This window comes from Chionomys nivalis, chromosome 9, assembly GCF_950005125.1.
Source record: "Chionomys nivalis chromosome 9, mChiNiv1.1, whole genome shotgun sequence".
Lineage (NCBI taxonomy): Eukaryota > Metazoa > Chordata > Mammalia > Rodentia > Cricetidae > Chionomys > Chionomys nivalis.
The window spans coordinates 52,139,540-52,164,078 of record NC_080094.1 but is presented as its reverse complement, the minus strand read 5'-3'; the positions used below and the strand labels follow the sequence as shown (position 1 = coordinate 52,164,078).

Here is a 24,539-nt window from a genome sequence, read left to right as displayed (position 1 = left end):
CATAATGACTTCCATCATTATATGTAATTAGTATAGGCTAGTAAGAACTTATCCCCAGTTCCCCCTGGAAAAGACACAGTTGTATAGTCAGCTAGGTGGCAGCAGCCTGGAATGCTGAGGTTCTCCCGCAGGTTAAATATGCTCGATTCAGTGCCCAGTGTACAGTTTCTCCTGTCACCGGGTTCGCTGGTCCAGGAGGGAGGTGTCGAGATGGAAAGGACACCTCATGTCCAGTGAGCTACCAGCCAAACGTTTGCTTCTTATTCCCTCTAGCTTGGGCTCTGCTGGCCTAGAGATCTTGGTTCCAGAAGAGGGAGTGAGTGCCCAGGAGCCCCAGGAGAAATCCCACTGAGCTGGAAGCTAAGACTTCTGAGTTCCCTACGCCCTGCAGTCAACAGGCTGAAAAGAAGGAACAGTACAACAGGAGGGGCAATTGACCCAGACCAAAGGGAAATGGGACTGTTTCTCCTCCGAGGAGGTAAGGAAGAGCATATCAAATGCAAGAGAGGAGCCTTGGGATTAACATCAATGCGAAGTTACTACATCTCAACCCAGGCGGGAACCAATCAGTCAATCCTGTCAACCCAGACCCTTCAAGAGTGTATGGGTCCCTCCTCCAGGGGAAGAACCAAGACCAGCTGAGGTGCTGGCTGAAGGTGGAGGAACTACAGAATGGGTTGTGGAAGACAGTTATAAACCCCAGGTAAGGAAGGTAGGGGCCTGCTACAGAAATGGGAATTGTTACTGCCATGAGTGTTTCTCTCCTAATTTTGTTAAGAATATGTTTAAATATATAGGCACATATATTAAGCAAACATTTGTGGGTTTTTCTCTTTCTATTCCTTTACCCTGTAATGTAATGACTGAGATAATATCAGTAATTGAATGTAATTAAATTTATATTGCCCTAGTTACACTGTAGGATACTAAAAGACCATGCATTTCTTAAGGCATCTTGCCACTTATTCTGAGAAAAGAATGACACATTTTTAGTGGTACATGAGATAATTATATCATTTTAGGCAGAATTAGGACCTTGTACTCATCTGAAAATGCACAGCTAAAGGAATGGTTTGATTGACCTAACGGTAGTGATATTTTATTTGTGTTTTAACAAATAAAGCTTGCCTGAAGATCAGAGTGCAGAGTTAAGCCACCAGAGGCCAGGGAGTGGCGGCACACACCTTTAATCCCTGGACTCAGGAAACGGTGGCCGAGGGGTCTCTGTTAGTTCAAGGTCATCCTGAGCTACACAAGATTGATCCAGTCTAAAAGAGAAACAGAGCCTACACAAAGGTGGTCCCAGCACTTAAGATCCCATGCCTTTAAAGCCAGTACTGGAGAGGTAGAGACAGCAGTGATAAGTCTGGGTGAATAGAGGAGTATAAGGTGGGAGGAGACAGGAGCTCAGAGCAGTCCCAGGATGTCGTCTGAACATTGGTAGGGTCAAAATGTCTCTCTAGTGACTGGCTACACGGCTTCTCTGATCCTCCAGCCTTCACCTGCCACTATTGGACTTTAGGTGTTATTTATTAAGACCAATTAGAATTTGGGCTACACCCAACTGAGAAGCACACTTCCAAAAAGCCCCTCCCCTAGTGGGCGGCACTTGCGGATGGTAATCGCCTAAAGAGAAGGAAGTCTGAGGGGAGCTGTTTGCTTGCCTGCCTTTCTTCACTTCCTGCGGGAGAGAGCCCTGGTCTCTATGACTGTCGTCCTTCTCCACTGACACCAGGGTCCAGTTTCTCCAGCATCCCATGTGGACTGGAGACCAGTAGCTCTGCAGGACGCTCCAGGCACCAGATTTGGAACTGCCGAATTACCTGGCTTGAGCAGCTCCCAGGTTCTAGCCATTGTCACACTGGACTGGACTGTGCAGACCCACTCAGCACATTGTAAGTTACTCTAGAAAACCTTCTCTTTTATATATACATTCTATCCGTTCTGTTCCTTAGAGAACCCTACTGCATGCAGTCTGCTTATCTCTTCTTTTCCCAGAAATCCTTGGCCCGTGGGGCTTCTTCAGTTGTCATTTTCCTTCTCTTTCCTAGCTCAGTGGGGCCTGCTCCAGGGAAAAGATAAAGAACATTACCAAATGGATCTTGAATTGAGTAACTAAATGGGTTATATTTCAACCCAGGTCCTGGGACCCCGGGAGGCTCACCAATCCCTTCCAGTTCTTCCTGTCCTTAATTGCTCTTCTGTCTTCTTGCCCCTTCTTCCATAACCATTTATAACAAGAAATCAAATTCTACCTTTCATTATTTATTATATTAGTCTGCTCCCAATCTTTCCAGTCCTTATTCTTAATGGAAGCAGCTGACTTTTTAAAAGAATTTTAGTCTTGTGTTTTCTGAGAGGATCTGGCCTTAAAAATTCTCCCTCGCCCCATCTAGACAGAACAAAAAAAAATCATCTGCCAGAAATTAGCCCTGAGTTTGTTTTCCAGCTGAGGCTAGCAGGAGATGGAGAAAGCAGGGGGACGAGGATCTGTTTCCCAGGCCACCGTGGAGAACGGCATCGAGAACCCAGGGCTGGAACTCATGGTAATTCACATTGTGGGCTGCGGTGTGGCTTTAGCGCCTTTCTTGGTCTGTTGCCTCTCTGACAGGGCTGCACGGCTCACCTCACCTTTACCTGTGTTTACAGGAAAGAGGGAATTCTGAGCAAAGCAGAAAGACCCAAGTGACAGAGGAACACAGCCGGAAGGATGGCCCGGGGTAAGGATGTTCCAGAGTCCAGTGTAGTTAGCCACCAAGGACCTGGGGGATGGGGAGGAGAAATGAGCAAAACAGATGAGAGCTATTCATTCTCAGACTGCCTAACTCACAGACAAGACCAGGACCACTGCACGGTCCCACATGAATGTGTTTGTATTGTGAAGAACTAACTGAAGCATCAGTTCACGACAATGACAAGCCCATCAGTGTCAGCCTAGGTGACTTAAAAAAAAACTAGCGACAACAGCAATGGTAACAGTAACACTGGCTAACATTTGTTGAGTATTATTAGGTGTAATTTTGTGTAATTAGTTTAATTTTCATAACAGGAAAGTACTAATTTTAATCCTTTTGTCTAAATTAGAGCATTGAGACTTAGGAACAAGCCTACTCATATCAATTAAAATAAAACAAAGCAAAATAAATCTCTCTGAGGCCAGGACTTGTGGTGCATGCTTTTAATCCCAGTACTTGGGAGGTAGAGGTAGACTGATTTCTCTGAGTTTGTGGCCAAAGTTCTAGACCTGCTAAGGCTGCATAGTGGGACCCTGTCCAAAACAAAACAAAAAGCCCATCTCTATGTGACCAAAAAACTTTTCTGGAATGCTCAGATTTAGGGGAGGAGAAAGAAAGTTACAGAAGCAGAGACAAAAGGCCATTTCTATGGAGGCTGAAGGAAGATGGAGATGTGGGTGGTAAGGGAAAAGCCCAATGTGTGAAGCCACAGTTCGCGGTGCTGTGCGCTCGGGCGCTGAGAAGGGAAGGGTGGCCAAGGATGTTTGACTCTGAACATGGACCTGCTGTCAGAGCTAAAGTCAAAGTTTGGGTAAAATTGCTCAAATGGCAGCTATGTTCTACAAATTTTTATATAAAATATCTATATCAATTTACACATATTTTATATTTCAGTGTGTTCTGTTTTTCTACTTTTTTGATATTTTGAGATAGGGTTTTCTGTTGGCTGACCTGGAACTCACTATGTAGACCTCAAACTCAGAGATCCTCCTGCCTCTACCCTCAGAGTACTGGACTTAAAGGTGTATGCCCCCACACCCAGCTGCTTTTCTACATATAAAAAATTCGCTTTTATTTTACGTTTATAAGTGTTTTGTCTGCCAGTATGTATGCCCATCACATGTGTGCAATGCCCAAGGCAGCCAGAGGAGGGCACTAAATTCCCCGCACCTGTGGATTTAGGATCCAAATCTGTGTCCTCTGGAAGAGCAGCTAGTGCTCTCTTCCCTCAACCTCCTGAGTGTGAGAATAGTCTGGGCAATATGGTAAGATCCACTTTAGTTTGTAGACTTTATAGTCTCTGTTGTATTTACTCAACTCTACCACTTTAGTGAGAAAGAAGCCACAGGTAACAATAAACAAATGGGCATGGACATGTTCTAAGAAAACTAGAGTGATATTTTATATATGTTTTAATAAATAAAGCTTGCCTGAAGACCAGAGCGCGAAGTTAGCCACACTAGTCAGCCATACAGGCCAGGCAGTGGTAACACACACCTTTAATTCCAACAGCCACACTAGTTAGCCACAGAGGCCAAGCAGTGGTGATGCACACCTTTAATCCCAGCACTAGAGAGGAATATAAGGCGGAAGGAGACAGGAGCTCGGGGTCTCAGTCTACAGTCACACCTTATTAAAACATAAATAAAATATAAAGTCTACAAACTAAAATGTTTACTGCTTTGTCCTTCACCAAAAAGTACTCCAACTGCCCATCTCACTTGGTAGGTAAGAAAATATATTTATAACATCCATGTCTAAACTGTGCTCAAAGAGAAAAAAATAATTATTTTCAGAAAGAGGATTTTACTATATTGTCTAGACAATTCTCACACTCAGTAAGACCAGAACTCACCCTCCTGCCTTAGCCTCCGATGAATGGGTTGACAGACATGCACCATTGTACCAGCAAGAGATTCCACTCTTATGCCTGCATAGAATCCCAGCCCACAGGAGGCTGAGGGAAGAGAGCAGTTGTAAATCCAACTCATCCTCTTGTTCCTTAATTATTCACATAGCACCTATAATCTTGCTTGCAAAAGAAATATACTCAAGGGCCCCGCCTGAAGTTGACATGGGGCATAGTCATGAGTTAGAATAGTTTCCCTGGGAAGACTCCACTGCCTATCAGAACAAATGCTACCTCCAACTTGGACAGAGGAGAGTTCTGGGAGGAAGAGGGTAGGTTGGAAAACCCACGATATACATTCTTCTTACCAGTCAGTCAGTCTGTCTGTCTGTATGAGGACATTCTTATTCTGTCGCTCAGGCTGGCCTCATGCTGCCTTTTCCTGACAGGTTTTCCCCAGACTTTCCAGTCCCTACTTGGCTTTCCACGTTGCTAATTAAGGTCTGTTTGTTTTGGAGACTCAGTTTCCTGTGTGGCTACATCATCCAGCTCTTGAGCTCAGAACCAGTTGTGTGTAGAACTTGGACTGTGGAAAAGTGGGAAAGTGGTTCTTTCCATGATGGCTTTGTGGTTAGGAAGACAGGGACAAAGTCTTCTGCCTGGGACTGATTTCTTAGAGTACATCTCCTCTTGTTTTGTAGTAGCTTTGTCCAACTGATATTTAATTGGGTGTAAAATAAGACTTTGACCTTTGAAAGACTCTGGTCCCCTGTGCTAGGCGAGCCTCACGCTTCGTTCACACCATCAGCTGATGTTGAGTTGACTCCTCCATTTCCTTCTCGTCTTTCCTCCTTCACGCCGGACTAGCAAAGACTCAGGCAGGGCCACACTGTCTTCTGTCACTGGAGCTGGATTCTCTGAAGGCTCCCTCAAGCTTCCCACACTAATGGCTAAACGAAGAGTTCCAGGTTCTAGCAGTTACCGAGGCTCCGTCTCTCTCAGCTGGGAGAGTTTCTACATCTTGCAAGTAGGTAACTAAGAAAATTCATGAGTGTCTTTGCCGCTGGATCTGGTGATCACTAAAGCCATGTTTAGCTAGTGTTTCTGACCATGCTCACCTGTTTCTTTTCCACGTATCACTCGGGGATGCAGGCAGTAAGTATGTGAGGAGGTTGTCTTTAGTCAATGCCCAGAAAGTCTCCCGTAACAGACACTTGGAGGCAGAGGCAGAGCATCCATGTTCACTCACCCGTGGTTAAACATCTCAGTTCAATTTCTAGTCATAGCACAGATATTAAGACTCAAACTGGACCATTGTGTAGTGTGAAGAGCTTGGTGATGTTACCGAGATGCTGGGCCAGGCAAGATTCAGAGTGCACAGACACTTGCCCCGTGCTTCTGTGAACTGCTTGATGAATTTAAAAGGTTGAAAAAAAAACCCTTTTCTTGTTTGCTTTGGAGCATTTCTCATTCATAGTCAATCCTCACTGTTTGGTTTGTTCATCTATTTGTTTCTTTTCCGAGGCAGGGTTTGTCCCTGTTGCCCTGGCTGTCCTGGAACTCACTCTGTAGACCAGTCCAGGTTCAAACTCACAGAGATTGCTGCCTCTGCTTGCTGAGTACTGGGATTAAAGGCGTACGCTACCACCTACCAGCTCCTTTGTTTTCTTTTTAGTACCAGAGGCTCAGTTCTAACCTGGTGTTCTAGTATTCCATTGTTCATGGGCTCCGCAGGGGGTTTTAAGCAATTTCTGGAGCAGGCACTGAAATGGTCCCCAAGAAATGGTGAAGAGCTGAGGGCAGAAGCCCTAAGCCTGTGATTTCTGTTTGCTCTTAGACCAGTACATGGACCATCCTATTTCACAGTGCCTTTGTTCAACTGCTATTTAATTGGGCATGGTCTTGAGCCATCTTCACCTTGTGTACTAGGAAACCAGGTGGCATATTTAAACTAGAATAACCACAGAGAGTTACTCATCAAGAGGCTGTTATATGCAAATAAAGCATAATGACACATATGTCTGAAAATACCATAATGAAACCCAATCCTGATAGGAGAAAATTAAGGAAAACAAAACCAAAAGAGTGGCTGGAGAGGTGACGCCGAGGGTAAGAGTGTGCGCTGCTCTTTCGGAGAACCCAAGCTCAGTTCCTAGCACCCACACCCGATGGCTCACGACTCTCTATGACACCAGCTCTTCTGGCCTCTGTGTGCACAACCCCCACCTCCACAAATATACACATAAGAGCAAATAAACAAAAAGAACATGGACTTTTGAAAATGGTATGAAGTGGAGCAGAACCATGGGGAAGGAGAGTACGAGACCTGAGGCTTGAAACAGTGAGCACAGTCTGTTCCTAGACCAGAGGGATACGGTGCGAGAACCTGGTAGGACAGTCAGATCAAAATCCCTCCCTGCTTATGTGTGGACCTCAGCCATTCTGTACCTAGATAATCTATGAGGTCCCATGGGCAGAACCCCACTAGATAAGCCAAAGAGTTTGTTGTCCAGTGATATAGTCCTCACAGACTGAACTTCCAGGCCCCTAGCAGGGTGTGAGGACCTGGAGGAGCAAACCAAAGACCGGGCGCTCGGGGAAGTCTAGGGTTAAAATTAAGGGCATTGCTTGATGTGCCTTGCGAATGATGTTCCTAAGGTAACAGCGCATTCAGGTACTGACATCGTAAACAAACTTCCTGCCCACCGCTTTCTCCACTAACGGACAGTGGCAGAGGTCTTGAGACCCCAGCATCCTCCCAAGGAAGTAGGCTTAGACAAGTCAGGGTTGATGAGGATAGTTTGCCTCCCTCTTTGACTTCCCGGTACCTGAGATGTATCTGAGAATGTACACCCTGATCAGTTAAGCCAGGGTTGGACTCCCTGCAGAAGGTAAGGGGATAGAGGCAGAAACGAAGAAGGAAGGATATAGGGGCAATGAGCATGATAGTTTCAATCTCAAGTTAGATGGGAGAGGCAACAATAACAAAGGAACCCAGAATTGTGTGCACCAAGACCCCAGACCTTTTAGGTAGTGGCTGGTTCCATCCCTGGCTGAGCACCACACCTTAACACCACAGACGCACTGGACACTTTGGGCTGGGCTCGATTTCTTTGTTGAAAGTGGAATTTTTTTTGCTCACATGGCTTCAACATTCTAAGGACCCTTAGGAATGGCAAAGGGAGATGACCCTGGGGTCAGGGAAGGTGCAGTCTTTAGATTCGGAAACCAGGCTACTGAGATTCGAGAGCTACTCCTTACGACCTCTGTGACCTTGGGAAATTTACTCAGCTTCCCCGGCTTTCAGATTGCAAGAATAACCTCAGGGGTCTTAGAGAAACCCTGTTAGGATTTGCAGAGTTCTTTGAGCCCATACACATGGAAAACACGACACAAAGAAATTTTGAATAGTTCTTGCTGGGCATCTTCTCTCAGACCTGCTGATGCAGAGACTCTTGAAGCTGGTTTGTTTTCTCTCCTATCTGCCAATGTACACACAACCACAAAGGCTTTGTGTGGTTTTGGGATGCTATGGTAGAATGACTTCTAAGAAGGACAGGCTGAATATGAAAGCTGAGCAACACCTGTCCCTAGGAAAAACACATGATTAGTGTCCACTTCTGTGGTAGAAAATTACCGAAGATGTAGTAGCTACTCTAGGTTGAGCAGTGCCATTCTGACCTATGTACAGACACAAGTTCTGAGGTGGCCTTTGGGGCCTGGTTGGAACACTATTGAACACACACCAGCTGAGCTCTTAACTCTGCCTTGGGTTATCTGAGGTCTGAGAACCTCACAAACAGGAGGAAGTAATTCTCAAGTTTTAACTTGGTTTCTCATCAGGAGGAAGCTGCAGCCTTTCACCAAGGCGAGACATTTCTTTAAAAGACATGCTGCGCTATTCAAGAAGATCCTGCTCGGTCTCTTGTGTTTAGGTGAGATCATGAGAATTCATGGAAGGGAGAACCACAAACATTTCTAGAACCGTTAACTTGTGTCAAGATTACATATGATATATATATGTATATATATTCATATATATATACACACAGATATATGAATATAGATAGATAGATAGATAGATAGATAGATAGATAGATAGATAGATAGATATTCTCTTTTTTAGCACTTAGGTTTGAATCAGGGTACAAGTCTGTAATCTTTATGAAAGATGCCCGTTATACATAACTTATTTACTGGTTTATAATTAAAATTAGCGCTATACATTATTTTTGAAAGTCAGAAAACCTTGTTTATGGTATGTTGTCAGTGACATGTGGGGCTTTGATTAGAAGCAGCTGGGACAATGAGATCAAAAATTATCCTTGGGGGTGAATCTGGGAGCACCTAGAAAAGCACCATGTAGCTCTTCCTCCTAGAGGCAGCCTCCTTTACATGGCTTTGCTCAAGAGCAAAGGTTCATCATTTGACATTTCAACATAGCTGGGGGATAAAAACCCAAGAGATGTCTGGTTTCCAAAGAGTCTAACAGTGGCTGTTGGCCAAATCTAAGGGAGAGAGTGAGGACAGCAGCTACAATAGAAGGCAGAGAGTCTTCGCCGGGAGCAGAGAGGCTCGGTGTTGTGGCTCCGTGGAAGCTCAGCCTTGCCGCCTCTCACTCTCCACTTTCTCTCTGTAGCGTATGCCGCCTACTTCCTGGCGGCTTGCATCCTGAACTTCCAGAGGGCACTGGCTTTATTCGTCCTCACCTGTCTTGTCATCTTCATCCTGGCTTGCCACTTTCTGAAGAAAAGCTTCGGTAAAAAATTAATGAGCTGTCTGAAGCCCTTGAAAAACAGCAGCCTGAGGCTTTGGGTGAAGTGGTAAGTGTGTCAATCACCTTTCTTTGCTGTTCACGGACATTTCGGAACAATGTGCAGGAGAGATGCTTCTGACTCCCAGTTTCAGAGGCTTAGCCTATACTCTCCTAGCCCCATCCATGTTGGCTGGTGATGGACAGAATGTCATGGTGGGAAGTGAACCGGTGAAGCCAAAGCTGCTCACACCGTGGAGGCCAGGAAGCAAGAGATCGGGAAGGCAAGGGACCTGGGACAAGGTGTAACCTATGAGGACATGTCCCCAATGACCAATTTCCTTCAATTGGGCCCCACCTCCTGCTTCGAGTAGTCCTTTTAATTGTGAATGTATCAATTAATGAACTCCCTGATGAGATGGGAGTCCTCTCGTTGCCTCCTTTCCCCTCTCTTCCTTTCTTTCTCTTTTTTTTCTTTTTGTGGGACAAAGTCTCTAGTCCAAGCTGGTCTCAGAACTCTTTGACTTTGAACCTCCAATCCTCCTGCCTCTACCTCTTGAACGCTAGGATTACAGGCATGCACTAACACACTCAGTTTATGGAGGGCTGGGGATTGAACCCAGGGCCTTGTGCATCCTAGGCAAGCCTTCTACCAACTGAGCATCATTGCCAGCTCATTGAACATTTTAACATTTTGACAGTTCCTTGAGAGGACTCCAGGCTCTCACCTACACAAAGACAAAACATAGAGACCACAGAGCCACGGGCCTTAGAGCCGCAAAGCCCAGTTTCTTACAGCCTTGGGTCAGTATTGCTGGTGCAGATGGGACTCCATCCAGATCAGGGAGGAGTTTCAGTCTGGAATCCCAGGGGCCTGTGACAAAGGGAGAAAGCCTGCACTTGTCTTTAATGGAGGGGTCAGAGCGGACGTTTGCAAGTGCGCTAAGCTACCAGACAAGTTGCTTCTCTCTTGCCTATGCGCCTATGCTCCATCCTCCTCCCTTCTAATCCTCCAGAGCCCCCTACCTGCTTTTTTTTTAAAAAAAAAAATATTTATTTATTTATTTATTTATTTATTTATTTATTATGTATACAATATTCTGTCTGTATGTATGTCTGCAGGCCAGAAGAGGGCACCAGACCTCATTACAGATGGTTGTGAGCCACCATGTGGTTGCTGGGAATTAAACTCAGAACCTTTGGAAGAACAGGCAATGCTCTTAGCCACTGAGCCATCTCTCCAGCCCCCGCTACCTGCTTTTGTAGTTTGCAACCTCTTTGCTCAGTGGTTCTCAACCTTGCTAACACTGTGACCTTGTGCTCCTTGTGCTGTGGTGACTCCCAACTGTGAAATTATTTTCCTTGCTACTTTGTAACTGTAATCTTGCTACTGTTAAGAGTCGCAATGTAAATATCTAATATATGACCCCAAAGGGGTCGTGACCCCCAGGTTGAGAACCATTGTCTTAGCATCTAGGCACAAACTTGATCATCAGCATAACTGACCTGGGTTCTGAAGTAGCTATAGCCAATCTGTCTATGCCATGTCCATGTGTGTTAACCGTTGGCCAGACTGTCCAGAAAGTTTCTCTTTTCCCTCTCTCCAACGAATGCACAGAAAATGGTGTTCAACGGTGATAATTTGGAGAAAGAACAGATAACCATTGAAGTTTTGTATCACTGATTTATTTGACAGCGTGTGGGAGGAGAAGCCAACATGGGTTTATTCATTAAATAAGCTTTTGGAAGCCAACTTTATTTACTTTGAGGGAGGTGTGTAGAAAAGAGCCATAGATTTCTGTCCGGTTCTAAACTTCTTTGCTGCACTGTGCTGGAGGTGTCTCAGTGGGTCATGTGCTTCTTTTTGTTTCTTTTCATCTGTGATCTCCTTTCTAATTCTCTTCCCTTAGGTTTGGGGAAATTTGTCTGTTACTTTGTTTGTTTCTGTGTTTGTTTGTCTTTGAGAAAGGAGATGTAATGTAAGCCAGGTTGGCTCCACACTAACCGTGAGGCTGAGGAGGACTTTAATCTCTTTCAGTTTTACTTTATGTGTATGAGTGTTTTGCCTGAATGCATACATATGCACCACGTGTGTGCCTGGTGACCACCGTGTTCAGATCCCTTGGGACTGGGGTTACAAATAGTTGGTGAGCCACAATGTGGGTGTGGGAATCGAACCTGAGTCCTCTGCAAGAGCAATTATTCTTGGCTGCTGAGCCAATTCTCCAATCCCAATCTTAAAACCTTAATCCTCCTGCCTCTACTCCCTAAGGCTTGCACTACCATGACTGGATCCTTATTTATTGTGGTTGGCTGGGGATCGGATCCAGAGTCTTGCATATTCTAGGCAAGTATTCTGCTAAGCTACATCCCAAGCCTTCAGTCTGTGTACTGAAATATGTTTAGTGCATGTAAAGCTCATACATTCATACATGGCTTATTTAATTCTCACCCTCGGAGTAGTTAGAAATTGAGTAGCCATCATATGGGACCAGTGCATTCTCTTTTTCTGTTTTCAGTGTTTTGATTTAATCATTGGAAGCATCTTCAGGGATGAGCTTTTATATTGAATTTTATTGATATGGCTATAAGAGAAAAGAGAAGTCATGTGATCTGTCTAATTAGATTAGACACTTACTTCCATAAATTAGGAGCGAGTAGAAGCTAGGGAACTACCAGATGATTCTCAAGATCTGTCTCTGTCTACTCAAGATCAAGAGTAAGCTGTTGAGTTATCTCACTGACCCTCAGACAAGCTTCCTGTCTGTCAGAGCGTTCTTGTTTGCTCGTTCACTGAGTTGGTGACATAGCTCTGGTATTCCACCTTCAGGGTGTTCATAGGCGCCTCTGTGGTTGGCCTTATCCTGTGGCTGGCTCTCGACACGGCTCAAAGGCCCGAGCAGCTGATCTCCTTTGCAGGAATCTGTATGTTCATCCTCATCCTCTTTTTCTGCTCCAAACACCACAGCGCGGTGAGTTGGGGGTCCTTGGGTGGGCATAGCAACAACAAGGGCTGGTAGAAATGACAAAAGGTTTCTGTCAGGTAGTCATGACAAAGACATAGAACCAAGTAAGAGCTCCTGGAATTTTCCTCTGACAGTCTTATTCCTAAGAGAAGTTGGGATACTTTTAGAGTCTCTAGGCCTGTCGATTGTTATTGTGGTATATATGGATCTAGCCAGCACTAGAGGAAAATAAAAGAAAATATAAAGAAGGAAATAAAGAAAAGAAAATATGACAGGGAATCAGGTGGTACTGTGCAATAATGACATTTGTGGAAGTTATTAGATACGTGTTTCATAAATATCATAATTTATTTTAAAAACCTGTATGGGCATACTGTCTCTTTGCACAATTGTCACCCCATTTTTTCCTACCAGTCTCCCTGTTCCCTATGCCATTGTTTTGGGGTACTATTTCTGTGATGAAACACCATGACCAAAAGCAGCTTGGGAAATAAAGGGTTAATTGGCTTACTCTTCCACATCACAGTTCATTGTTGAAGGAAGTCAGGACAGGAGTTCAAACAAGGCAGGAACCTGGAAGCAGGAGCTGATGCAGAGGCCATGGAGGGGTGTTGCTTACTGGCTTGCTCCTCATGCCTTGTTCAGTTTGCTTTCTTACAGAACCTAGAACCACCTGCCCAGGAATGGCACTACCCACAATGGGCTGTGCTCTTCCACATCAATTGTTGCTTAAGAAAATGCCCTACAGACTTTCTACAGCCCAGTCTTGTGGAGGCAATTTCACAGTTGAGGTTCCTTCCCCTTAGATGACATTAGTTTGTACCAGGTTGACATAAAGCTAGCCAGCACAGCCGTGTTACCCCAGACTGACTGTTAGCACCCTCACCTAGCTCCACTCACAGGACACAGTTGAACCAGGCAATGGACAAGTAAAGGTTTGGAACTCATGCTGGGCTATTTTCTTCCTCATCCCAGGTATGCTGGAGGACGGTGTTTTGGGGCCTGGGCCTTCAGTTCATCTTTGGAATTTTGGTCATCAGAACTGAACCCGGATTTAATGCATTTCAGTGGCTGGGAGATCAGATCCAGGTAGAGGGAATTGAATGTCAAAGTTTGATGCCTTTGGAACCCAGAGAATGTAGATTTGAGGGGAGCATGAGGCTGTCGGGCTCTGTCTTCATGGCGGTGTTGGGGAATCTGGTTGAGTAAAGAGAGAGCGTGATGGGGTCCAAGTGAGAATGCAAGTGAAGACTTGTTGAGTCTGTCATTTCATGACCAACTCTTAGGACATGGCCTGCCCACGGGGGGTCACACCTGAGGCAGATCACAGCATTCTCTGCATCCTGCCTGTCCTAACTCTCATCCCTCCTTCCTCCCACTTCAGATTTTCCTGGCTTATACTGTGGAAGGATCCAGTTTTGTTTTCGGTGATGCCCTGGTCCAAAATGTTTTTGCTTTTCAGGTAATACCTATTTTGTGTGCAGGAATGCAAATGCCAGTTAAAGGAGGGGGGTAAAGCAGAGGCTGAGACGTGTGTCCAGGAGATCAGATAGTCTCTTTCCCAATTTGACCCTAGAAGGGAGTCCACTCTTTTCCCATGAGCCTTACCAGGGATCATGTTGATTGAAAGGCAGGTTAGGGAGAAGTTCAGGAAATGGAATATCCTATGGTTTCGTACTGATAGATAGGCTTACAGGTTTGCAGTACAGTCTGAGTTTATTTCTAAGCCACCTTGTATTAGATGCCCTGGGAATGCCCAGAGCTTAATGTAGAGGCATAGAAGAGCTTGCTTGTGACACCATAGCACATGTAGTATAATCTCTCATCAGCTACCACCATTCTCTTTCCAGTCTTTGCCAATCATTATTTTCTTTGGATGCGTGATGTCTATTCTTTACTACCTGGGCCTCGTGCAATGGGTGGTTCAGAAGGTAAGTCCATGAAAGGATCTAAGTTCTGGTTAATATGTTTGTAACTTGTTCTGTCATTCCGCCACACTATTTCCCTAGCTCCCGGGTTCCTTATGAGGGAATGGAGTAGGGGAAAGGGCTTTGCTGGACATTAGCCAAGATTCCTCCTACTGTAGATGGATGATTTAGGAGTCTGGATTCTTCTAGATTGCCTGGTTTCTGCAAGTCACCATGGGCACCACTGCTGCCGAGACCCTGGCTGTGGCAGGAAACATCTTTGTGGGAATGGTGAGTACCTTGGGGCCTTCTGTTTTTCTTTCCTGTTGAGAACTGAGAACTTGGCAGAAAACAAATTCAGAAAAAAGAGGCTTTTCCCTTCTTCACTCCCCACCTCCTTCCTTTCTTTTTTTCTGAAATAGAATCTCAATGTAGCCCAGGCTGACCTCATAGTCACTGCATAGTTGAGGATGGCCTTGAATTCCTGATCCCCCCGCCACCTCCACCTCCCAGGTGCTGGGAGTATAAGCATGTCTCACCACACAGCTTGAAAGACACGCTAAGTCCAAGAAATAAGGATTGTGAAGCATTTGGTCCCTTATGGAAGAAACCTCAGAGGGTCAAGGAGAACTTAGTTCAGTACTTTCAGCCCTGATGCCTAATACACAGTCTGAACACACTCTCTAGAAGGTGCTGAGTCACCGATCCAGCTTCTTACACAGGAATATAAGTGAAAATCTTCATCCATAACTTATCCTGGGACTTCGGGAGCAAAGAAGGATGTTTGAGCTGCTTTCTGGTTTCTTGGTGTAACTCCCTGTGGTCGCTGTTTTCAGAGGTCTCTGAGGAGGCAATGGATTGTCTTGATCAGGACTGATAGGGCTCTTTTCCACAGGACTTTCTTAGTGCATCCATCCGTGTGGAATTTTAATAAGTCTTTCTCTGCACTATCAGCCCCTAATAACAACACAGAGACTTATTATTAATTATGAAAGCATAGCCTTAGCTTAGGCTTGTTTTTAACTAGCTCTTTTTTGTTTGTTTTGTTTTGTTTGCTTGTTTATTTTTGTTTTTTTAGATAGGGTTTCTCCAAGTAACAGCCTTAGCTGTCCTGGGACTAGCTCTTGTAGATTAGGGTGGCCTTGAACTCACCTGCTTACATGTTACTAGAGTGCTGGGATTAAAGGTGTGCACCAAACCGCCGGGCTCTTATCACTTAAATTAACCCATTTTTATTAATATATGTTTTGTCATGTACCACACAGCCTGCTTCTTCTGTGTCTCCTCGTGTCTCTCTCGCACCTATATTTTTCCTTCTTCCTCTCTCTCTCTGCCTGAAAGTTCCGCCTTATACCTCCTGCCTAGCTATTGACTGTTCAGCTCTTTATCAAATGAATCTCAGCAAATACATCTTCACACAATGTACAAATATCCCACAACATGAAATAAAAGTGGTGTTTGTGTGGAATAGGTGTCCTTCTCTATTACTGTGATAAAATATCCTGAAAAAAAAAAAACTCAGCATACTGAGAGAAATGACTTATTTCTGCCTGACGGTTTGAGAGGACAGATTTTGTTGGGAAGATCTTGGTGAGCGGAACTCGAGGCAGCTGATTACGTTGCATCCAGTTAGGAAGCAGAGGCTGATGTTTGTGCTCAACTAGCCTTCTTGTTCATGCCATCCAGAAGCCTAGGGAATGGTACTACCCACTGTTAGAGTGGGTCTTCCCACGTCGGTTAGCCCCATTAAAACAGTTTCTCACAGAATGACCCAATCAAGGTAATCCCCAAGGCATTCCTAGAAGAGCCTGGAAGAGCCTGGAAGAGTCTATCAATTGTTGATAACCAGTATTAGCCATTACAGGGCTAAAATACCCGCTGCTGACCAAATCAACATTAAGGACAATTGTTGTTCAAATGGGCAAGAAGCTAACATTGAGGTCTTTTTCCTCCAAACCCTTAGTCTGATTATCTGCTTTTGATACGTTTTCAGAGGACTTCTGATTCTTCTATCATAGCCTTCAATTTTTGCTCTAACTATTTACAATCAGCTTTACATTAATGGTCTTAGTGACTAGGTCCTTTGGCCGTCACTCATTAAAGGATAAATGACATCCTACATTGAGGCTAGGTGATTTCCTAGTTGAATCTTCCTAACTAATAGAAATTTCACAGACATTTAAAAATGTATTATATTTATTTAATGATGTGTGTGTGTGTGTGTGTGTGTGTGTGTGTGTGTGTGTGTGTAAGCATTCATGTTCCATGGAACTCATGCAAAGGTCAGAGGACAACTTGTGGCAATCATGTCGATTCTAGATATGGAACTCAGTTTCTCAGGATGAGCTTTCTTGGGGCCTGATATTATTATTTCATAAGGCATTGCTTAGGTAAGTTATTTTCAGTTCATTTATTGCATGCGTTGTAGACATCTACTGTGTGGTAAGTAACTGCACTGTATGCCATAATTCACCCAGTAACTGCAAGCATTTAGACATGGTAAACAAAATAAAGGAATACCGGTGTCTACAGTATCTTATAACACGTTCTAGAAACAGTGAAAACACAGCCAGCAAGAAGTTGGTTGGGCCGCTCTGAAGCCTCAGGGCACAGCTTTGGTCCACTGGCTGGAAGGGTGTGCACCGGATGGGTCCACTTCATGCCTGGGATGAGCACTTTGATACGCGGCGTCTGACTCTTGGTATGTGACTCTTTCTCTTTGGTTTCAGACGGAAGCACCTCTGCTCATCCGTCCCTACCTTGCAGACATGACCCTCTCTGAAATCCATGCAGTGATGACCGGAGGCTTTGCTACTATAGCAGGCACCGTGCTGGGAGCCTTCATATCCTTTGGGGTGAGGCACAGTTCCCTTAATCACTCCTGGTGCACCCCAGCTGAACCCTTGGGTCATGCTAATCCCCCACCTGGTCTTACAGATTGATGCATCCTCCTTGATTTCTGCCTCAGTGATGGCTGCCCCTTGTGCGCTTGCCTTGTCCAAACTAGTATATCCAGAAGTGGAAGAGTCCAAGTTCAAGAGCAAGGAGGGAGTGAAGCTGCCCCGTGGGTGAGTCAGGGCAAGTGTCTGATTTGGGAGATGGTAAGGTGGGCTACCTAGAGAGGTCCCGTGGTGGTAGAGACTTCAGTTTCCCCGAAGGAAGAATGCCATTCTGTGTCTCCCTTTGCTATCTTGACATCAGCTTATCATTTCTCTGTTGTTTCGATTTAACCTTCCCATCTGGCCTTAACCCCAGAGACAATCACTCCATGCCCTTGGCATCAGGCCAGAGTAATCTCCACTCTTGGAATCACTAAGGGACTGCATCATCTCTCACACCTCAGAGGCCATGTGCGTCTCTTCTCTGAGGAGCTGAGGTAGCATATACTTTATGCCCAATAACCACAGGGAAGAGAGGAATATCCTGGAAGCTGCGAGCAATGGAGCCACAGACGCCATAGGCCTTGTTGCTAACGTTGCAGCCAACTTGATTGCCTTTTTGGCTGTGTTGGCCTTCATCAATGCAACTCTTTCCTGGCTGGGGGAAATGGTGGACATACATGGACTCAATTTCCAGGTGAGCCTTATATGTGTTGGCCTTTTTTCCCCCTGACCCACGCAAGCTAAGAGAAAGCCAGAGCTGAAGAGGAAGGTGTAGGGACAGCAGGGCTAAGTCCCCAGCAAGGCTCCTGGCCTCTGACCCTTGTCTGCTCTTCTTCCCCTGGGGCATTTCCCTCTCACTCAGGTCATCTGTTCCTATGTCCTTCGGCCCATGGTTTTCATGATGGGTGTGGAGTGGGCAGACTGCCCACTGGTGGCTGAGATAGTGGGAGTCAAGTTCTTCATAAATGAATTTGTGGCCTATCAACAACTGTCTCAATACAAGAGCAAGCGTCTCTCTGGGGTGGAAGAGTGGATCAACGGCGAGAAACAGTGGATTTCTGTAAGTGATGATCCAGAGAAGTCACAGAGAGGTTTGGGTCACGCCCAGCAGTGTTCCACATAGACGTTGGAGGTGCCGGGTATTTCGCAGTGTCCCAGCTTAACCCCAAGACCAGCAGTCTCAGTACTGAGCCTCTATGTCATTTCTCCTCTGCATTCTGGCCCAAGTTTGATCTAGAAGATGACTGGTGCGTCCTTACACTGGGATGGTACAAGGAACACAAGGTTTGGACGTCCCGAGGTCCCTTGATGTGCACAGTCAAATTGTTGTGAATTGTCTTCTTCACACCTGCTTGGGTCCCTGGGTAATTTTCTCCCTCTGTTTAATAACAGCAGTGCTGGGCAAGGAGTCTTGTGGTATTACCATATCACGGCAGCTGTTGTAACTCGGGGGCCGTTGTTTTCTGAGCATCTTTTATGGTCCTTTAGAACACTACAAGAAAGAGCTGGTGTGCCCTGAAACTTCTACCATGGTTGTGAGACACAGCAAGACTGAATTTCTACTTGGTTTTTTTTTTTTCCTCCTAGGTGAAAGCTGAAATTATTGCAACATTTTCGCTCTGTGGATTCGCCAATCTTAGTTCCATCGGAATCACACTGGGAGGCCTGAGTGAGTTGTTAAATTCTCCCAGGTCCCCAGTAGGCCAGACAGATCCTAACCTTTGCCCCCTGCAAAGTCGAGGCGAAATAGAGAAGCTGACACAAGGCGAGCGGTCTCTTAGGCCACATGGAACTCAGAGCTGGTGCAATCAGACTGAACCCCCCAAATTCTTCCAGCTAAGGCACAAAAACGGTTTATTTTTATTTTCCTTACAAGGGAGAAGTTATTGAAATGACATTTCTATCTTTTTTTATTTTATTTATTTATTTATTTGTTTGTTTGTTTTTCGAGACAGTTTCTCTGTGACTTTGGAGCCTGTCCTGGAACTAGCTCTTGTAGACCAGGCTGGTCTCGAACTCACAGAGATTCACCTGCCTCTGCCTCCCAAGTGCTGGGATTAAAGGCGTGCGCCACCACCGCCCGGCGACATTTCTATCTTACCAACTGCCAAAGGTACTTTCTGAAATTAAACTACTCAATAGTTTTATTTTTTCACAAAAGCAATATTTGTATGGGAATCAAAAATAAAAAAAAGAAATGAAAGGAGACAAAAAATACCTAAATAAACTTAACAAGTGAGTATTATACATTGTCGGCTAAAAGCTGAGAGTCCTGGAGCATAGGGAGGGGAGAGGTTGCTGACCTTGGGTTGTGACAGGGTGTGGTCCTGGAGGGGAGGGTGAGGAGCGTCTATCAGAATCCCAAGCACTTGGGAGAGACAAGTTGGAAATGACTCTTAGAAGAAATAGAATATGTAAAATTATTAAAATAATAAATATTAAAATTTAATATTAAAATTATTAAATCCACTTCATTGCTAGCTGATTGGGTGAAGCAGTTCCCTTTTGGTTGATCTTCCCTCTTCTTCTAAACGCCTGTCCACACTGGTTAGTTCAGCCACTGTGATTGTGCTAGCTGTGATTCTGGAGGCCAGGATAAGATGGATGCTGCCCTCTCTGGTCCTCTGGCTCACAATGGCCCATCTAATTCCAGTCCAGACTTAAGAGTGTAGCTCTCAACTGGCAAATGCCAGGCATCCACCCACTCGGAACTGCTCAGAGCCTTGCTTAAGTCAGATATATCTTGCGTAGATTCCAGAACCACTGAGGTGAGGGCCAGATATACAGTCCTTGGCCCAGGAAAAGTATAAGTTGATAAACAACTAATATGTACACACCTCTTACGGCAGCTTTAGCAACCTTAGGTGGTTGGTACAAGGATGCTGTTCATCTGATGGGATGTGTTGTTTTTTTCCTTACATTCTTCTGAGTGGGGACCCATGGGCTACCCCTCCTTGCTGTATGGGAAAGGCATCCAATTACTTTCTTTTGTTGCCTACAGCATCGATGATTCCCCAGCGGAAGAGTGACTTGTGCAAGATTGTGGTCAGAGCCCTTTTCACGGGTGCTTGTGTTTCCTTTATCAGTGCCTGCATGGCAGGTAGGTGCCTAAGCGCTGTCTCTGGCAGAGATCACAACATAGTCTCTCAAAATAGTCGCTTAACCAACCACTCATCCCATAGACACCTAAGTTATAGTGTTACCAAATCCTAACCAAATGAGAAGGAACTTTGGGAGCCCTATGCCAAATCTTCCTCCTCCGTAATCTCATGTAATTCCTATCTCCTCCATTCAGGAATCCTCTACGTCCCCAGGGGAGCTGAAACTGACTGTGTCTCATTCCTAAGCACAAGTTTCACCAACAGAACCTACGAGACCTATGTGTGCTGCAGAGAGCTTTTCCACAGGTAGGCGAACACCATAGCTCCTGCTCCCTCCTCCTATCTCCTCTCTTCCTGTGAAGGAAACTTCTGGATTTGGGGAGATGAGAGGTCTTGAGTACAGTCCCGTGGAAGCTGTACGGAGTATATGAGACAGAACATGAAAGTTAGTGTGGCCTCCGTCTGTGTTCTTTTATTATCTTCAGTAGTGGCCCTACTGTGTGTGACAGGTTCTGTTTATCAGTGGTGTGTGGGGGAAGGGAAAGAAGTGTGACTCCTCTCTTAAGAAGTTACTGTATTTGTTGTGATTGAAATTAGATAGTTTCTAGGTGATGATTTTGCAATAGTCCTACTTGGTAAAACTAGAAGGGTTTTTTTTCAGATAGAAATGGACCGTTAGGCTTGGTGGCTCACACCTTTAATCCCAGTACTTGGGAGGCAGATGCAGGTGAATCTCTGCGAGTTTGAGGCCACCCTGGTCTACAGAGGGAGTTCCAGAAGGGTCAGGGTTGTTATACAGAGAACCCCTGTCTCAAAAAACCAAAACCAACAAACCAACCAACCAAACAAAAAACAAAAAGAAAGACCAAGAGATGACAAATTTAAAATTACAAGATGACCTCAGGTTTAGATAGTATAAAGATGATCTCATTTACTACATTTACTGCAGTCTAGAATTTGAAAAAGACCTGCCATTGAGACAAAGGAACTAGTTTTGGGGTGCATGAAAGGAAGGTGTGAGAAATTAGAATGTTTGACATTGTCAAAGCCGAAGCTGTGTGCTGGTAGAGGTCTGTAGGGAGTGGGGAGAACTTTAGGAAGCCAAGCCTCCTCCAGTCCTGGATACATTCATTCGGAGGTTCCTGTGTGATCACCATATGTAGTCGCTCACAAGTCAGCTGGAGTCTGGCGCTCAGGGAAGAAACCAGAGCTGGAGTCTGCTTGGGAGGCAATGTCTGCGAGTGATCTGATCACTGTGGGGTAGTCAGATGAGAGCTGCGTAACAGGTCAAGAAATAAAGTAGGGGCTGGAGAGATGGCTCAGTGGTTAAGAGCATTGCCTGCTCTTCCAAAGGTCCTGAGTTCAATTCCCAGCAACCACATGGTGGCTCAGAACCATCTGTAAAGAGGTCTGGCGCCCTCTTCTGGCCTTCAGGCATACACACAGACAGAATATTGTATACATAATAAATAAATAAATTAATTTAAAAAAAAGAAATAAAGTAAATGACTAGCCAGTGTTGTGTATTATTAAAGAGGAATTTCTATTATTAAGGATAGATTTTAACCTGGCGTGTATGTTCTCAGTGGATTTTCTAAGCCACGTTCTAAGAGTCATGAGCAACTAGAACCGGAAAGAAATGTTTCTGGGGCCAGAGGAGGTGGTTCAGCAGTTAGCGGGCTACTCTTGCTGAGGACCCCAGTTCTATTTCCAGCACACACATTGGGTAGTTTCCAGTCAGCTGCAACTCCAGCTCCAGAAGGGTCTCATGCTTCAGTCCTCTGCAGGCACCTGCTCCCATGCACATACCCACACCCGCAGGTGCCTGCTCCCTGGCATGTACCCACACCCGCAGGTGCCTGCTCCCATGCACATACCCACACCCGCAGGTGCCTGCTCCCTGGCATGTACCCACACCCGCAGGCACCTGCTCCCTGGCATGTACCCACACCCACACACAGGATTTGAAAAAACTAGCTAACTACATATATATTTCACATATATATATATATACCTATACATGTGTATGTACATATGTATGTAGTGATAATAATTGAAGAAAAAGAGGATATTCACTTGAGAGTGGAGGAGAATATGGGTGTGGCTTGAGGGAGTGTAGCTGGGAGAGGTTGGAGGAGGAAAGGGAGGAAGTGATGTAATTCTATTTCAATTTGAATAAAATAAAAATCAAAGAAATTTAAAAGAAAAATATCTTTGCCTAATTAAGTTATACCAATTAAATGTAAGCAGTTTTTCTTTCTCAAGAGGAAAGTGGCCTTAGGTTATCAGTTTTTTATTAAATTCAACTCTAGATCACTGATAAGGGATTGATTCTGTCTCAGCTGTTTGGAAATGCTATTTCTAACTGGACTGAGGTTGGGAGCTGGGCACAGGGCAGACACTGACAGGGTTCTGCGCTAGCATTAACTAAAGCACGAGTGGGAAAATACATTTAAGTGGCTATCATTTCCTGGTTGTGGCTGACAGACCCGCTCACAGGTTTGGAGTTCTGTTCTCAGCTACTTGGTAAAACTTGTTGATAGAGGGCGCTGCCTTGTTTGTGTCTGACGCATGCGCATCCCCCTGGCTTTATCGTTTCAGTACGTGGCTGAACGGCACCAATACGCCTTCTTTCTCGGGTCCCTGGGAAGACAAGGAGTTCAGCGCCATGAGTCTCGCTAAGTGCTGTGACCTCTATAGCAACCCTGTCTGTGTATGAGCCAGGGGGAGGGGCATTTCCATGACAGTTCTTATAGAATGGGCTTGTGTTACAGACACATACTTACGCTTCGAATTCTACAAGGCCCACACTAAAATCCACAAAGTCAAAGTTCTGGGCTCACTGTGGCCCTGTATAAAAATCAGCACCCACCTTTCCACTGGAGTGCCACATACCAGAAAGAAATCGCCTCATAAGCCAACCCCCCCCTGACAAATTATGGTAAGAATGCAGCTAAGGGGGGGGGGGGAATATTGTAAATGTGGTAAGAGCCAAGATCCGGGTTCAATCCCTGGCTCGGCCTGGGTGGGGGGAGTGCGGGAATCAAACGTAGATTTAATTCTGGAATGGTGGCCCACCCATGTAATCTCATAACTAAGTCCACAGCTAAGGAGGATTGCCTCAGCCTGGGTTACGAGTGAGGAGACAGTTTCAAAAACACCAAAACCCAAAAGCGTTTCATAAAAGTGCTGTAGTCTACGGAGAAACCCTGTCTCGAAAATCCAAAAAAAAAAAAAAGTGCTATAGTCTATGATGTGACCTTGGGCAGAGATGGAGGTGCCGAGCTAGGTTTCTAAAGTTCTATGTGAAGCACATATAAATGTTTAATGATAACTTTTCTGTGTTGTCAGATATTTGTAAACTTGAAAAACTCCTTGCCATCTTCATATGGCAGCAGAAATGGTCCCTGTACATAAAATGTTTTTTTTTTTAAATAAAGAATTTATTTTATTTTTAAATTAGACATGTGTGTCTGTGTGTTTGTGTGTCAGGGCCAGAGGTGGCCAGAGGTGTGGGACCACCTGGAGCTGGAGTTACAGGTAGCTGTGCCACCCCATGTGGGTAGCTGGAAATGAGCTCAGGTCCTCTGGGGGAACATTACACAACTTACCCGCTGAGCCATCTCTCTGTTGTAATAAGAGCGGCAGGGCTGTGTCTCTGGCACCCGGCCGCCCGCATGGCTTATGCCCCAAAATAATTACATGGAAACTGTATTCTTTTAAACACTGCTTGGCCCATTAGTTCTAGCCTCTTATTGGCTAGCTCTTACATATTGATCTAACCCATTTTTGATATTCTGTGTAGCCCCATGAGGTGGCTTACCAGGGAGATCTTAACCTGCGTCTGTCTGGAGTGGGAGAATCATGGCGACTCCCTGACTTGGCTTCTTTCTCCCAGCATCCTGTTCTGTCTACTCCACCTACCTAATTTTCTGTCCTATTAAAGGGCTAAGGCAGTTTCTTTATTTAACCAATGAAATTAACAGATTAATACAAGACCCACCTCCATCATTTCCCCTTTTTTTGTTTAAACAAAAAAGAAAGACTTTAACTTTAACATAGTAAAATTACATATAACAAAACAGTTATCAAGCAAGAATTACAGTTACAATATTTATATCTATTTTATCTTTTATCATTACTAAGGAAAACTATAACTATAACTAACCATTCTTTAACTCCATCAAAGACTCCAGAAGGATATAATATTACCTAAGCAAACAAGAGATCCAAAAACTCTAGAAATGACAGAGACATCTCGCTGCCTGGACAGTCACCCAAAGTTCTTTTGTACTGTTGGGGCATCCATCTTTAGCCTTTAGGTCCATAGTATCCAGCAGACATTT

The 24,539-nt window shown here is 44.9% G+C and overlaps 1 protein-coding gene across 1 annotated transcript; it reads left to right on the top strand.

Annotated features, from left to right (window-relative positions):
• Positions 1 to 1,699: 1,699 nt before the first annotated feature.
• Slc28a2 (solute carrier family 28 member 2) lies at positions 1,700 to 23,116 on the top strand. Its single transcript, XM_057781115.1, has 18 exons — positions 1,700 to 1,895; positions 2,450 to 2,546; positions 2,650 to 2,720; positions 8,428 to 8,519; positions 9,224 to 9,407; positions 12,168 to 12,309; positions 13,279 to 13,392; positions 13,688 to 13,765; positions 14,154 to 14,234; positions 14,421 to 14,501; positions 16,940 to 17,065; positions 17,148 to 17,278; positions 17,618 to 17,786; positions 17,955 to 18,152; positions 18,680 to 18,761; positions 20,094 to 20,192; positions 20,388 to 20,499; positions 22,795 to 23,116. Exons 2-18 carry the CDS (start codon positions 2,466 to 2,468, stop codon positions 22,910 to 22,912), a joined length of 1,959 nt encoding a protein of 652 aa, XP_057637098.1. The 5' UTR covers positions 1,700 to 1,895; positions 2,450 to 2,465; the 3' UTR covers positions 22,913 to 23,116.
• Positions 23,117 to 24,539: the final 1,423 nt, after the last annotated feature.